At 57.3% G+C, this 14,655-nt stretch overlaps 2 protein-coding genes across 4 annotated transcripts in view; one reads left to right on the top strand and one right to left on the bottom strand.

Annotated features, from left to right (window-relative positions):
* The window catches only part of ACO2 (aconitase 2), a 56,219-nt gene extending 55,416 nt beyond the window's left edge, over positions 1-803 (top strand). For both annotated transcript variants that reach the window (XM_072843776.1, XM_072843775.1), the window contains exon 18: positions 275-803. In XM_072843776.1, coding sequence (XP_072699877.1) covers positions 275-412 — 138 coding nt within the window. In that variant the 3' untranslated portion in view covers positions 413-803. The remainder of the gene's footprint in view (positions 1-274) is intronic.
* Positions 668-14,365, bottom strand: POLR3H (RNA polymerase III subunit H). 2 transcript variants are annotated; one of them, XM_072843778.1, is made up of 7 exons: positions 14,127-14,365; positions 13,899-14,027; positions 10,811-10,907; positions 4,827-4,913; positions 4,368-4,431; positions 2,865-3,066; positions 668-2,014 (listed from the first exon to the last, which is right to left on the bottom strand). In XM_072843778.1, exons 2-7 carry the CDS (start codon positions 14,007-14,009, stop codon positions 1,961-1,963), a joined length of 615 nt encoding a protein of 204 aa, XP_072699879.1. In that variant the 5' UTR covers positions 14,010-14,027; positions 14,127-14,365; the 3' UTR covers positions 668-1,960. The 2 variants fall into 2 exon arrangements, with proteins under 2 accessions (XP_072699879.1, XP_072699878.1); XM_072843777.1 differs by lacking the exons at positions 10,811-10,907; positions 13,899-14,027; positions 14,127-14,365 and adding an exon at positions 5,887-6,061.
* Positions 14,366-14,655: the final 290 nt, after the last annotated feature.

Genomic DNA, 14,655 nt, shown 5'->3' with positions numbered 1-14,655 from the left:
CCTCCTCCTTCCATGAACCTTTGTTCCAGCTGGAAGGGCCCTTAAATTCTCCAAGCCCCACTCGTTAGTACAGGCTTGGCTCTCGAAAGCCAACAGCCCACGCCTAGCAGGATCCTCTGGGCCCTGGGAGTTAATGCCACCCGAGCCCACACCTGCCCTTGATCTTGGTCGGCCTGCTGGCCCCTGAGGCTCACCTTGGAGCACCCCACCTTCCTGACCTTAAGGCAGACGCCAGGGCCACGTTCCTAAGAGCCACTCCACCTCCCCCCTACAGCCCCTGAAGTGCATCATCAAGCACCCAAATGGGACCCAAGAGACCATCCTCCTGAACCACACCTTCAACGAGACCCAGATTGAGTGGTTCCGTGCCGGCAGTGCTCTCAACAGGATGAAGGAACTGCAGCAGCAGTGAGATCCAGCCCAGCTCCCCTGCCCGCCTGCCCCTCGGACCCTGCAGCGGGGTCCCCAGTACAGCCCACGCGTCATCAGAACTGGATCTGCCCCGATCCAGCCATGGTTTCCTGCTCGAGACAGTGGGGTCAGACCTCCTGGCCTCCCTTCCCTCAGCCGGCCGACTGACCCATGGTTGGGGGGGGGGGGTATTCTTAAAAGAATGTTCCGGCTCCCCTGCCTTCCCGTTTTTAGTCTGTTTCAGATCTTGAGCAACTCCGTTCAACTGTATTTATTTTTGATGAGAAGACTCCATTTAAAATTTTTCTCCCGCCTCATTTCACTGGTGGCTCAAGGATTTTAAAGAAACTTTACTCTTATGAAAAAATAAGAATCCAAACTCAGTGACTGTCCCCGTGTGAGAGTGGTGGTGTCCGTACACGGTACCGACTCCAGGGCTCAGGGTGGGTTTTTGTAGCAGTCAGCAGACACTCCCGCTGGACCTGCCACTGCAGTGAAGGGCAAGTGACACAGTGGCCTGCCCACAGGGCAGCCTCCCCTCCCCCCAACATCTGCACAGCTTCCCTCACGTTCCAGGAGGTAGGGTCCAAGATGAATTGGATCCTGCCCTGCCCTGGGCACAGGGTCAGCCCCCCAGACACCCGAGCGGGGCACAGACCCAAGGCCACAGCCAGTCCGGGCTGTGCACGGTCCCCTGGCCCACGGCACCGGGTGGCAGGGGGCACTTCCAGCTGCTCCTGGAGTGACGTCCGCACCCCGGTGCCCATGCAAGCTGAGGAGGCCAAGGAAGGAGGCGCACTCCATGGAGGGCACACGATTTGCCTGATAGAAATCCGGCATCCGGTGGGCGCTAGAGAGCAAGCCTGCCCGCGGGTTCTGCAGGAGTGAAGCAGCAGGAGGAATCTGGAAAGCCATTCTGCTGAATAAACAATGCGGTGTTTGCCCTCGCTGGGGACCTGGCGTCACCAGCAGACCCTGAGTGTTCCTGGCGTGGCCAAGGTCTGAAAGTGACAGCTGTACGGCTGGTCACCAGTCCTGACCTTACGCCAGCTAAGCTGACAGCCTCCACTTGGCTTGATGGCGCTGGCTGGGCTGAGTCCAGGCCCCCACCTTCCAAACACCAGTGGGGGAGGGGAAGTGACAGGAGCTATAGCTACCCCAGGCTGGCCTCTCGCTCTTATTTTAGGGAGGCCACCAAACTTAGCCCAGAGCCCAGCCTGAGACCGACAATGTCAACCCCCACATCCCGCCAGAGGGGAGGTCATCTCCAGAAGTGGCCTGGGGAGAGGACACGCTCTCTCAGCTGTGGCAGCTTGGGGACCTTACATCACTGGTTCCTCCCTGACTGATGTGGCCTTGATTTATTAAATGTCTCTGGCAGAGGTCCACAGGGACAGTGGGGCCTCGGGGGAAGCTTGAGCAGGAGCAGGGCCAGGATGCAAGGCACACACACTGCAGAGCTGGTGTCTTCACGGCCAGCGGCACCACCTCCCCAGGGGCTGGGCTGGGGTCTGCAGGACCAGGCAAGGTCCGCCGTTGAGCCCCCGTGCTAGCTGCTGGTCCACCAGGACAGAAGGCCCAGGCCTGGCTCACTGATGGATCCCTGCCGGGGGTAGAGAAAAAACAGGCACGTTGCGTCTACCTTCGGGCCTCAGGAGACTCAGGAGGCAGGGGGGCCACCCTCCTGGGTGCCCTGCATGGGCCAAGGGAGTAGCGAGGCAAGCTCATGCCAGCCACAAGGACCTGGGGAGATCCAGGAGCCATGCAGCACCCAGCTGGCCACATGGGAACACAGCCCGGACTCCCCTCTCCAGCCCCAGCAAGGTCAGGTATCCTTCCGCAGCCCCAGGCCTGCCCAGACACGGGCACCGGCAGGCCAGTCCTGGGCATGCTCCAAGAAAGGCTCGAGAAAGGCCCAGCAACCCCGAGCCCCAGCCTCCAAACACAGAGGAGATGCCCTCGGCCACCCAGATTTTTGACAACCTGCGGCACGTTATACCCGCAAACCCTACTAGCAGGCCCTGGAGATGCATCCTACTTTGTCACACGCCACTGTCTGACTTCGTGAGGGTAGACACCAGGCTGGTCGCAGCTCTGCGGCCACCCCATGCCCACGGGGGCTCGGGTTCGGGAGCAGCCGCCATGGAGGGTCACCGGCCCCTGAACCCCCTCCCCAGCCCCTGCCTTGCTCTCTCCCTCAGCGCCTTGTCACCTGGCGTGGGCTCTGTCCCGACCGCAGGCAGGTCAGACACTGCTATCCCCCCAGCGCTGTGGCAGCTTACCCACCCCCACGAGCCTCAGGCCATGGCCAAGGGGACAGGCTCCCCCGGGAGAGTGACCGCCTAAGACACACCCACAGGGACAGGGGTTCCAGGCGGGGAACCCCAAGCCAACACCCTAGGAAGTGGCTCCCGCCACCCGGTTCCCCGCCATGCGGCGTCCGCACAGCTCACCACAAGCGTGTACGGAGCCTCCTTCTTTGGCAGCTCCTCACTGGAAGACGTGGCTTCGGCCGAGCTGGGCCCCGTGGGGGACGTGTCCACAAAGCTCTCATCCACCACCCGGAAGCGGATCTCCTCACCGGTGTCCATGTACAAGTCGTGCGCTCCTTCCTCCGTCTCGTACTCCCACACCCACACCTGCTCCGCCTCGTCACTGGGCGCGGCGCGGGGTCAAGGTAACAACGGGGGCGAGGAGCCCACAGGAAACCCCAGGAAAACCCAATTCTAGGGGGAGAGCTCCTTGGCTGGGGTGTCAAGGAGAAGCAAGGCCGGGCAAGGTGTGGGCTGCCACCAGAGCAGGAAGGCGGCTCAGGCGCAGAGCGAGTCTCGCCTCTTGCTGCCCAGGGCCCTTTTCCTGCGGGTCGGACTCGGGCCAACTGCCACGTTCGGGCCTCTGCTCCACAAGCGGGGACGGGGCCAGGCCCGCCGTCTGTGCTTCAGGGTGCTGCGTGCAGAACGGGGCGGTAGCAAGGCCTGGCTGCCTGGCCTGGCCTCGCGGGGCTGTGGCGAGGAGGGGACATGGCCACACACACGAGAAGTGCTTTCCACTGGCCGCAGCCGGCCCTGCAGTGCTAGCCAAAGCCACCCCGTGTTCTCTCACAGTGCGACCCCACAGTCCTTTCCAGCCCTGCCCTGTGACAACAACCAGCACAAGGACCTTCCCGGGTTTCAGAAGGACAGACATGGCAAATGGAAGGTCACCGGCCCGAGGGCCCGCAGCCAGCGGGAGGTCCAGCCAGGCAGGGCCAGGTTTTCTGACGAGCCCGCCCCTGGTCCGCCGTACATGCACACGGGCCCAGCCACACACCGGCCCAGCCGCGGTGGCCTCGAGAGCTGGTGAGGGCAGCGCCCTGCAAACCCCTGCAAAGCCCCAGGCCCCTCGCTCAGCCCACGCAGAGCAGCCAGCGCGCCCTCTAGTGGCGGCCCCGCGTGCCAGGTCCCCTGCTGGGCACTGTGGGCACAGTCCTGACAAGACAGGGTCCGTTCTGGTGAGCAGTCTCAGCGAGGACCCCAGAAACAGCCCCAGTGCAACAGGGCAAGGGCCGGCGTGGGGCAAAGGGGGAACCCAGCGGAGGGAAACAGCCCAGCCCAGCATCAGGCACAGTCAAGCCCTCAAACGCCAGCCAACGGTACTGTTTGCACAGCAGGGAAGTAGGGAGGCGAGCCCCACAGGGCAAACCTCTCCAGGGCGAGGATTCTGGAGTGATCCCTGAGAGGACAACCTAAGCAAAGTGAACAGAGCACCACCTACACGCCCAGGCACGTGGACACCACCACGGTCAGCATGGGAAGCACGGGCAGGTCAGCACTTCCAGGGCACAAGTGTGGGCTGGGCAGTGGGCACGGAGATCAGCAGTACCGGCCCACAGGAGCCAGGGTCACCGGAAGGAGCATAGACTGTCCTTTGGAAAGACCTGAGCTCCCCTGTGCCCCACTTTAACCTTGGGAGGATACAACTTGGCTGGCTGCTGCAGAGACTCAGGGGGGATGAGAATGTCGTCGAAGAACCCTAGAGAGACTGGAACAAATGAAGAAAGTGACAGCATGGGACATGGCAGTTGTCGCCATGGAAATGGGAACCCCCTCCCCCCCACACACACATACCTCAGATCCCTGCGCCTCTACCTACGCCATTTAGCCACCAAAACTTATGCTGGACACCATGCAAAATAGGGTCTGGTGAGCACCTGGGCCCGAGGTGAGCAAGGTCTCACAGGGAAGCCCCCCGGCTGGCCAAGGCCCTGCACTGTTACGTGAGCACGAGGGGGCTGCGTATCCTCCACACACGAGCTTCCCTGACAGCACAGCGTCTGAATCTGACCCTCCCCACCCCCCCCAACCATGTGGCCCAGCACAGAAGCTGAAGGGAGGCCTAGGCCGGGCCCCTTGCCCCGAGTGCTCCCAGGCCTTTACCGTGCACTCCCTCCGGGCTGCAGCCTTTGATCCTGCCGATCAGAATCTCATCCAGGAACGGATGGAACACCACATAGCGAAAATGGACTGGAAGTGAAGGAAGAGCGTCAGTGACGAGCAGGCACATGAGCAATGGCCCAGGCTTCCCAGGGCCGACTCCACTGGCTGGCCCACTGACCTGGACGCCCTGCAGCTACCCCGGAGTCTGCTGGGCACTCCACACCCCATACCCCTGTGGGTCCAGACCCGCCAGCTGAACTAGGGGGACCCACACCTCGTCCCCCGCAAGGCCACAGCACAGCCCCCATAACAGGCCAGCAGCAGAGGCCCTGGACCCAAGGGCTGGCCCCCAAACCCAGCAGACAAGTCACTCCTGAACCCAGACTCTGGGCCGCAGATGACTCCATAGTCCACTCCCACTCTTCCTCTAGACTTACTCCCTTAAATTCTAAAATGGGCAGAAGCAACTGGCAAAGGGAGCCAGGTTTGGAAACAAGTTCTCCGTCTCCCTCTGATGGGAGTTTGCCCCAGGCATAGCTCTGACCTGGAACAGGATGCTAAAAGTGCCTTGAGATTCAGGGGGGCCACGGGGACGCAGAGGCAAGCACCCAACAAAAATTCCTCTGTGGGTTCTCAGGCCCTGCCCTAGGTGGTTGCGGTCACCACACCCCCGGGAAAGTATCAGGTGAGGTCTGTGCCCACATCACAGCCTGATCCACAGGCCCGGCGGGAGCCGTTACCTCATCACTCCTGCCCCTTCGAGCCCCAAAGGGGTGAGCAACATGGACCCCAACACCGCCAGAGCTAGCAACCACACGAGGCTACTTCCTGCTGGTCACGCAGTGCCCATCGCAACCCACCCACACCAGTGGTCAAGGCTTCCCCGCTGTGACGATGGGGAAGCGGTTTGGACAGCTGCGCAGGCCGCTCAGCCACACGCCCTTCCACCCTGTTCTGCCATGGGAAGACCCCGAGACTTTCGGGACCAGCAAACGGCCACAGGGTGGAATGTGCCTTCCTCTGGCAGCTTCCATCCCGAACACGGGCTGCAGCCACTAACCTACTCCGCCGACGCTGCCCAGGGCCAGTAGGGCCCGGCGGCCCCGGCTCCTTCCAGGCTGCTGCTGCGCAGCCCCACCAGGCAGGATGCCTGAGGAAAGCAGAGGAGGCAGGTGGTACCCCCTCCCTCCCTGTGACGAGCGCGTCATGCTGACCTTGCAGAGAGCAGATGAGGGCAGCCAGCGGTCACAAGTCCACAGGATGGAAAAACCCTGTCCCCCATGTGACCCAACGTTCGGCTCAGCTTAGCAAATCCCCACAGAGCCTCCCACCAAATGTGTGCCAGGGCCGGTTTGGGCACTGGGCTTATGGGGGCAGAACGGCAGGTGGTCTCGTGCCCAGGGAGCTCGAGTCTGGAACAGCCACAGCCGAAGGCACATGGTGGCCAATCCAAGCACCCACCAACAGGTGAGCGGATGAACATCACGCAGTCTATCCGTATAATGGAATATTACTCGGTCTTAAAAAGGGAGTACAGACACACTGAATGACACGGATGAACCTCAAGGATGCTATGCTACGTGAAATAAACCAGTTACAGAAGACCGCATACTGTGTGATTCCATTTATCCAAAATGTCCAGATTAGGCGAATCCAGACACAGAGGGTAGATCAGTGGTTGTCCACGGCTGGAGGAGGGAGAATGAGAAGTGACTGATAGGTGCGTGGTTTCTTTTTGAGGTGGGGAAAATGTTCTGGAATTAGATCATGGTGATGGTTGCACAGCTCTATGAATATCCTAAGAGCTACTGAATCGTAAGCTTTACAAGGGTGAATTTTGTGGCATGTAGATTAGATCTCAATTAAAAACAAAAAGGAGGCCACAGCCCAGCGGGAGGGCCAGCCGGGGCAGTGCTGTATTTGGAGCCATCTCCCAAGAGCCCCACCTAAAGTTCCAGGGTGTTTCATGGGCAGATGGGAAGCCTGGAAAGCCAGAACGGGTGGGTCTGCAGGGTAAGAGGAAGACCTTGTCCCAGGAGAAGCAGGTCTGCCTGGGGACGTGGTGAGTTTGTGCTAAGGGCAGACACTGTCCCCCCTTACGTGCAGTAACCCGGAGAAAAATTCACAGACACAGAAAGTACAACAGTGAGGGTGCCTGGTGGCTCAGTGGTTGAGTATCTGCCTTCGGCTCAGGCTGTGATCCCAAGATCCCGGGATCGAGTCCTGCATTGGGCCCCTCACAGAGATCCTGCTTCCCCCTCTACCTGTGTCTCTGCCTCTCTGTGTGTGACTCTCATGAATAAATAAATAAAATCTGGGACGCCTGGGTGGCTCAGCGGTTGAGCACCTGCCCCTGGCTCAGGGCATGATCCTGCAGTCTCAGGATCGAGTCCCACATCAGGCTCCCTGCCTGGAGACTGCTTCTTCCTCTGCCTACACCTCAGCCTTTCTCTCTCTGTGTCTTTCATGAATACGTAAATAAAGTCTTTAAAAAATAAAAAAATAAATTAAATAAAATAAAATCTAAAAAAAAAAAAAGTACAATAGTGGACTCCAGAGCCCCGGAGAGGGGTGGAATGAAGGCGGAATGTGTAAGAGGGACAGAGTGTGAGTCTGGAAGGACTGAAAGGTTGGTGGTGATTCCACAACGATGACTATACACGATGCCACGGAGCTGTGCACTAAAAATAGTTAAAATGGTAAATTTTATATTATACGTATCGTAGCACAACTTAGGGGAAAAAACAATGGAACAAAGCAAATGGTGGGCACGACACCAGTCCCAGCTCAGAGCAGGGCAGGGGTGGCAGGGCCAGTCAAGAGGGGCTCCCCTGGGGGAGGCCAGGTCTGGCCAGCCTCGGGAGCATGGGGCACATGGCACTGGCACCTGTTACAGTGACAAGAGATGAGGCTGAACGGAGCTCGGTGTTACAAGTCACAAAGGCGCACTTTGTGGAGACACTTGCTGAGACAAGTGATGCAATCTGGCCCCGGCGGTGGTGGGGGAGGGGGGTTGGAAGTACAAGGTAATAAGCAAAAGAAGAGTCCTCAAGCCAAAAGTGGAGGCAGGTATGGAGAGGCCCTGCTCCGCACACCCTGGCCACAGCCCTGGGTGAGGCAGTGGACGGGGTGGCGGCCGGAATGGGCAGGGGAGGAGGGTCAGCCTTGACACGTGGTGATCCCGTGACACATGCTATGATCCCCACAACATACCACCACCCCATGCGGTGCTCTGTGGCCCAGGCCAGGCTTCACAGCTGCACATGGTGACCCCATTTTACAGATAAGGAACCCGAGACCGAGAGAGGCAAGTTACCTGCTCAAGGTCCACACGGGACGGGGGGAAGCAGAATTAAATCCAGGACCGTGTGACCTGCCCTAATCCTCACACCCGTTCCCAAGGACACAGGGGGCCCAGGGTGAACTAGGGTTGGGGGACAGTGAAAATCTTACACCAAGTGGCAGAAACAACCAAATGAAAGAACAGAACTTCAATTTTAACTTTTCCAGTTTTCCTTGAAGTTCTGGCACCTCTTACCACTCGTCTCCAGAACACCACCTAAAGGCAGACTGGGCTTGGCTGGAGTGCGTTCTTCTCTGTAAAGAGGCCCTGTGGTTTTTTTTTTTTTTTTTTTGAGGCCCTGTGGTCTTATTTTCACGTCACCATTTTATTTTTCTGCTAAATGTTCCGAGCGCGTACCAATCCAGCCTGTTTCCTAGGGCTGCCTGCAGAGCTTGGCGATGTCTCTGTGGACTCGAGTGTCTGGATTCCTGGACACAGACACCAGGCAGCCTCATGGTGCGTTCTGGAATGCTCCACATCTCTGTGCCCAGAGGCTGACCGAGACAGGGCTCCTCACACTTCCTCATGCGAGCAGCACCCAGCTCCTCGTTCTAATGCGTGCGGGCTCACCTCCAGAGGCTGGGATTCACAGGCCTGAGCGCCAAGCTGATGGCCAGCTGCAGGCCTACACTCTGGTTAGCCCCGAACCACCTCAGGGGCCCCCTTTCCCTCTGCTTCTGATGTGGCTGGGTCCTGGGAGGAGAGGGAAGGGTCCCCACTCCCTCCCTGAGAACTCTAGCCAAGGTAACACCCTCCCTACACGTCCAGGTCTGGTAACCAACCTTCCCTTCCAGGAGCACACCTCTTTGCTGTGACTGCAGCGCCTCCTATCGAGAGGTGGAATCTATTTTTCCTTCCCTCACCGCCAGCCTCAGCCAGGAGTCCTGCTCTGGCCAATGGGATTTAGGCAGAGGCTTGAAAAGCTGCTCCTACAGGGGCTCAGCTGCACCATGGTGCCTTGATCTCCGGGAAGGAAAGATGAGACCATGTGCAGCAGAGATGAGCCACCCTCGTGCCCACCCCCAACCAACCAGTCTGCCAACCACCAGACACAGGAGGCCACCCTACCCCATCCAGCCCTGGACAGGCCAGCCCGGAAGAACTCACTTAGCAGATCCCAGAATCAGGAGAAATAGTTCAAATCAATGAGTCACGGAGCCCCATGTGCCAAGGTCCCGTCCAAAGACCTTTGCACATATTATTATTCTCACAATGTCCTGTGATATAAAATCTACTGTTAACTACATCTCACAGCAAGGAAACAGGCACGGAGTGGTTAGTCTCACAGCACGTAATCGGCATAGCTGGGACTGGAATCCAGGGGCTACACGTACTCATTATGTCCCAGGGCCCCTTAAAGTCCCCTCCCCTCCAACCTGCCTCCTCCCCAAGACAGATCCACTCCCCTCTGCTCTCCACATTTTTATTTTATTTTTTTTAAGATTTTATTTTTAAGTAATCCCTACACCCAATGTGGGTCTTGAACTCACAACCCTAAGATCAAGAGTCACATGCTGTACCAAATGAGCAAGCCAGGTGCCCCTGCTCCCAACTTTTAACCCAACACTGACCATGCCAGTGCCACCCGACACCTGTCTGGCCACCCCCCCAACCAGAACTGAGCAGCCTGAGGACCAGGAAGAGCAGAGCTCGGTAATAAGCGAGACCACAGGGGGCACAGACTCGGAGCCACAATCTCAGAGCCAGAGAGGCCTCAAGAATGGTCTTGTGCAGGGCCTCTGGGAGGCTCAGTCAGTTAAGTGATGGACTCTTAGCCCAGCTCAAGTCTTGATCTCAGGGTCATGAGATCAGTCTCTCGCTCTCTCAAATAAACCAATGAATCCTTAAAAAAGAAAAAGAAGGGATCCCTGGGTGGCGCAGCGGTTTGGCGCCTGCCTTTGGCCCAGGGCACGATCCTGGAGACCCGGGATCGAATCCCACGTCAGGCTCCCAGTGCATGGAGCCTGCTTCTCCCTCTGCCTGTGTCTCTGCCTCTCTCTCTCTCTCTCTCTCCGTGTGACTATCATAAATAATAAATAAAAATTAAAAAAAAAAGAAAAAAAAAAAAGAAAAGGCAGCCCAGCTGGCTCAGCGATTTGACGCCGGCCTTCGGCCCAGGGCGTGATCCTGGGGTCCCAGGATCGAGTCCCACATCGGGCTCCCTGCATGGAGCCTGCTTCTCCCTCTGCCTGTGTCTCTGCCTCTCTCTCTCTCTCTCTCTCTCTGTCTCTCATGAATAAATAAATAAAATCTTTTTTTTTTTAATAAATTTTTATTTATTTATGACAGTCACACAGAGAGAGGGAGAGAGGCAGAGACACAGGCAGAGGGAGAAGCAGGCTCCATGCACCGGGAGCCCGATGTGGGATTCGATCCCGGGTCCCCAGGATCGGGCCCTGGGCCAAAGGCAAGCGCCAAACCGCTGCGCCACTCAGGGATCCCAAATAAAATCTTAAAAAAAAAAAAAAGAATCACCTTGTCCACCATTTCTTATAGACAAGGAAACTGAGGCCCAGACGGGAAGATTCTGTTCACTGTCACACAGTCCATTGCTGGCAGAGTCAGGACTAGGCCTCGGGTCTCCCAATCCCTAGACCAGGAGTCCCACAACCAAAAATCCCAAGGAGGAAAAGGCACCTACCTTTGGTGTGCGATGCGCCATCCCCTGGGAACACATAGGCGTCCTCCAGCCTGGTGATGTCGAACAGACAGATGCAGAGCCCCACGCTGTACACGACCTATGGGCATCGACGTACATACATATATACGTACAAACGCGCGTGCACACAGAGGACACAGAGGCCCAGCTCCCCAGCATTCTCTCCTGAGACCCTCACCACTCGGGGCAGCTAGAAACGAGTTGGGGCACCGTCTGAGGTATCCAAGGGTAAGGAGCCTCCAAAGGATGCGGCACTCTGGAAGGAGGAGGGCCTTTGTGACAAGACAGATCCAGGTTACAGCGCCAGTTCCACCACCCACTATGTGACCTCCAAGGTCACTTCTCTGAGCCTCAGTTTCCCCCATCTGCAAAACTGGACCAACCAGGCTGCAGGTGTGTTAAATAACAAGAGGTAATGGATGTGACACCCATGCCAGCATCTGACTCACATGCTGGAAGTAGTAACAGTCAGTCAACACAGATCACTATTATTACCAGTAAGGATCACTGGCAGGGAAACCCTAAACCTACACTCCCCAAAGTCTCCGGCTCTTGCTGGAGCTCATGGCTCAGTGAATGTCAGAGTCCGGGCTAAACCCCACCTGCTCACAAAGTATCAGGCACACAGCCGTGGCCACAGGGACTGAGGGTGGCAGAGGGACACGTGCCCGAGGCTCTGAGACTAGACACAGGGCATCTCATACCCCATGCCCACCATGCCCCAAATCACCAGCCTGCTTACCTGCCACCAGTGTCATCACCTCCCAATACACACCCTGCAGGACTGTTCAAGGATTAGCAAGAACTCAGAGAACTCCAAGTCCGGGCCGGACCTCACCACAATGAGCCACAGAGCCTGGCTGCCTTGCACAAGATCTGTGCCCTTGGGAGGCCTGGATGGGATCGTGTCCCGCACTGGGTACCTGCATGGAGCCTGCTTCTCCCTCTGCCTGTGTCTCCGCCTCTCTTTGTGTGTCTCTCATAATTAAATAAATAAAAGCTTAAAAAAAAAAAAAAAGATCTGTGCCCTTGGCCAGACCACAGACCTCTTCTGTGCAGCTTCCTCTCAAATGATTCTAATATAAAAGACTCGTCTGAACAGGTCCCTGAAGGACCCGTACCCCAAAGGGCTACATTCCCTTCTTGGACTTTTAACAGCTTTTTTTTTTTTAATTTATTTATTTATGATAGACACAGAGAGAGAGAGGCAGAAACACAGGAGGAGGGAGAAGCAGGCTCCATGCCAGGAGCCCGATGTGGGACTCGATCCTGGGACTCCAGGATCGCACCCTGGGCCAAAGGCAGGCGCTAAACCGCTGAGCCACCCAGGGATCCCCTTTTTTTTAAACAGTTTTTTTTTTTTTTTTTTTTTTTTTACTTTTTTTACCTTCTTGGACTTTTCACACCTTCTGTCACCACTATGCTCACACTTCATCCCTCCACTGACCCCCTCTACCTTCTACCTCACAACGTAACTGGAAGCCAATCACTAAGGACTTCATGAGTTCTCTCCACCAACAGCTGCAAACAACTCCCTTCCATGATCTCAGCCTCTATCTACAGAAGGGACTGGCCTCCTGTCTAAAGCCAGCCAACCTTCCTCCTGCTCCTTCTCAGCCTATCACCTCCTGCTATTCTACAGATGGAAATCAATACTGCCATGACATCCTGCAGGCCCCATGTGGTTTGGCTCCTGCCACCTTTCCAGCTTACTCTCTTCTCTTCCTCTCCAGGCCACACCAGTCCTCCTCCAGGTTATGATGGATGAAATATTCCCTCCTGCCGCAGGGCCTTTACACATGCAGTTTCCTTTGCCTGCCCAACTCTTCTCTCTGCACAGCCCTTTCCCACTCTCAAAAATGAATCCCCAGGGTACCTGGGTAGCTCTGTTGGTGAAGCATCTGCTTTGGGCTCAGGTCATGATCCCAGGGTCCTAGGATTGAGTCCCAAGTCAGGCTCCCTGCTCAGCAGAGTGCTTCTCCCTCCCCCTCTGCCCCCCACCGTGCTTGTGCTTTCTCTCTTTTTCTCTTTCAAATAAATAAAATCTTCATTTTTTTAAAAGATTTTATTTATTTATTCATGAGACACAGAAAGAGAGAGAGAGAGAAAGAGGCAGAGACACAGGCAGAGGGGGAAGCAAGCTCCCTGCAGGGAGCCCGATGTGGGACTGGATCCCAGGACTCCAGGATCACGCCCTGGGCCAAAGGCAGGCGCTAAATTGCTGAGCAGTTTAGTCAGGCATCCCAAAATCTTCATTTTAAAAAAAATATATATTTATTGGGACACCTGAGTGGCTCAGTGGTTGAGCGTCTGCCTTTGGCTCAGGGCATGATCCCAGATTCCTGGGATCGAGTCCCACATCGGGTTCCTTGCATAGAGCCTGCTTCTCCTCCCTCTGCCTGTGTCTCTGCCTCTTTCTGTGTCTATCATGAATCAATAAATAAAATCTTAAAAAAAAGGATATATTTAACAGAGAGAGAGAACGCGTGCGCTCCTTGCATGGAGCCTGCTTCTCCCTCTGCCTCTGTGTCTCTCATGAATTAATAAACAAAATCTTAAAAAAAAAAAAAGAATAAATCTCCTGATGGTTAACTCTATTTATTTGCGAGACAGAGACAGCGCAAGAGAGCATGAGCAGGGAGGAGAGGGAGAAGCAGACACCTCACTGAGCAGGGAGCTGAATGTGGGGCTCAATCCCAAGACCCTGCGATCAGGAGCTGAAGGCCGATCCTTCAGGGACGGAGCCACCCAGGGGCCCCTTAATGATGGTTAACTCTAAACCACTGTCCATCTTCACAGACACAGTGTGTGACAGCCATCATTATTTCCATTTTACAAATGGAAGCTGAGGCCCAGAGCGGGTAATCCAACAGGGTGCAATCTGGCATTTCCCCAGTTTCTGTTTTGACTCCAACATCCCACGTGCAGGTGAAGTAACTGAGCTCGGAGAAGTTAAGCTACTTGTCCAAGGCCAGGGTTTGGCGTGACCGGGGAGGCCTGCAGCGGGCAGGAGGGCAGCGCTGGGCCTCCCGTGCCAGGGCCTGTCAGCGACCCCGTGGGCCCCCGGTACCTTGTTGGCCAACTTTTTGTTCAGCTCCTCGGCAATGGAGTCGTTGAGCTTCCTCTCAAACTGCCACGGGGGGATCCGCACGGTGTCCACCATCTCCACCAGGACGAACATCGCGCCTGCGCCGGGGCCCTGGGGGCGGGAGGCTCAGTCACGCGCCGTGTGGGGCGGTGGGCGTTCCCGAACCCCCTCGGGCGCGTCCCCGCCGCTGAGCGCCCCCCACGCACACACCCAGGCCGGCGGAGGGGCTGCGCGGTGCGGCGCCGGGTACCCCGTGCGGGGCGTGTGCAGCCTCTGCAAACTGAGGAAACTGAGGCTCAGCAGGAGACGCCCTCGCTCCAGCGAGAGAGCGCGAGCACCCGCCGCACGACCCGGTCCCGCCACGCGCCACGCGCCGCCATGCACCGCGCTCCCACGCGCAGCCGACTTCGGGCGAGATTCCGAATCCCGTCGCTTCCGGAGAACAGACCAATAAGAAGCCTCTGCCCGCCCCCCAACGCGACGCGGCGCGACGTAGGGCGGGGCCTCCCCGTGGGCCCCCGCGGAGCCGGCCGCCCTTCGACCGCGCTTCCTGGTTGCTAGGCAACGTGGGCGCGATCCCGACCTCACCTGCCCGGCGGGGCTGTCGCTCTTCCTCTCCGTCCCGGGCGGGGCGGTGCGCTGCGCCCGGCCAGAGGGATCCTCTCAAAAGCCGGCACAGTTTGCTTAGACCCCTTCAGGACCCTGGAAGCGGGAGATTTATCTGGAAAGGAGCAGGCGG

The sequence above is a fragment of the Canis lupus genome, chromosome 11, assembly GCF_048164855.1.
Source record: "Canis lupus baileyi chromosome 11, mCanLup2.hap1, whole genome shotgun sequence".
Classification (NCBI taxonomy): Eukaryota; Metazoa; Chordata; class Mammalia; order Carnivora; family Canidae; genus Canis; species Canis lupus.
This window is presented reverse-complemented; position numbering and strand designations above follow the sequence as displayed.

Bases quoted from the DNA above. Each gene is read 5' to 3' on its own strand.
- POLR3H (XM_072843778.1), bottom strand. From the start codon at position 14,009: ATGTTCGTCCTGGTGGAGATGGTGGACACCGTGCGGATCCCCCCGTGG. The intron at 10,908-13,898 runs GTACCGGGGGCC...CGATGCCCATAG, and splicing joins ACAAAAAGTTGGCCAACAAG to GTCGTGTACAGCGTGGGGCT. The intron at 4,432-4,826 runs GTAAAGGCCTGG...CATTTGTTCCAG, and splicing joins CAGCCCGGAGGGAGTGCACG to TCTCTCTAGGGTTCTTCGAC.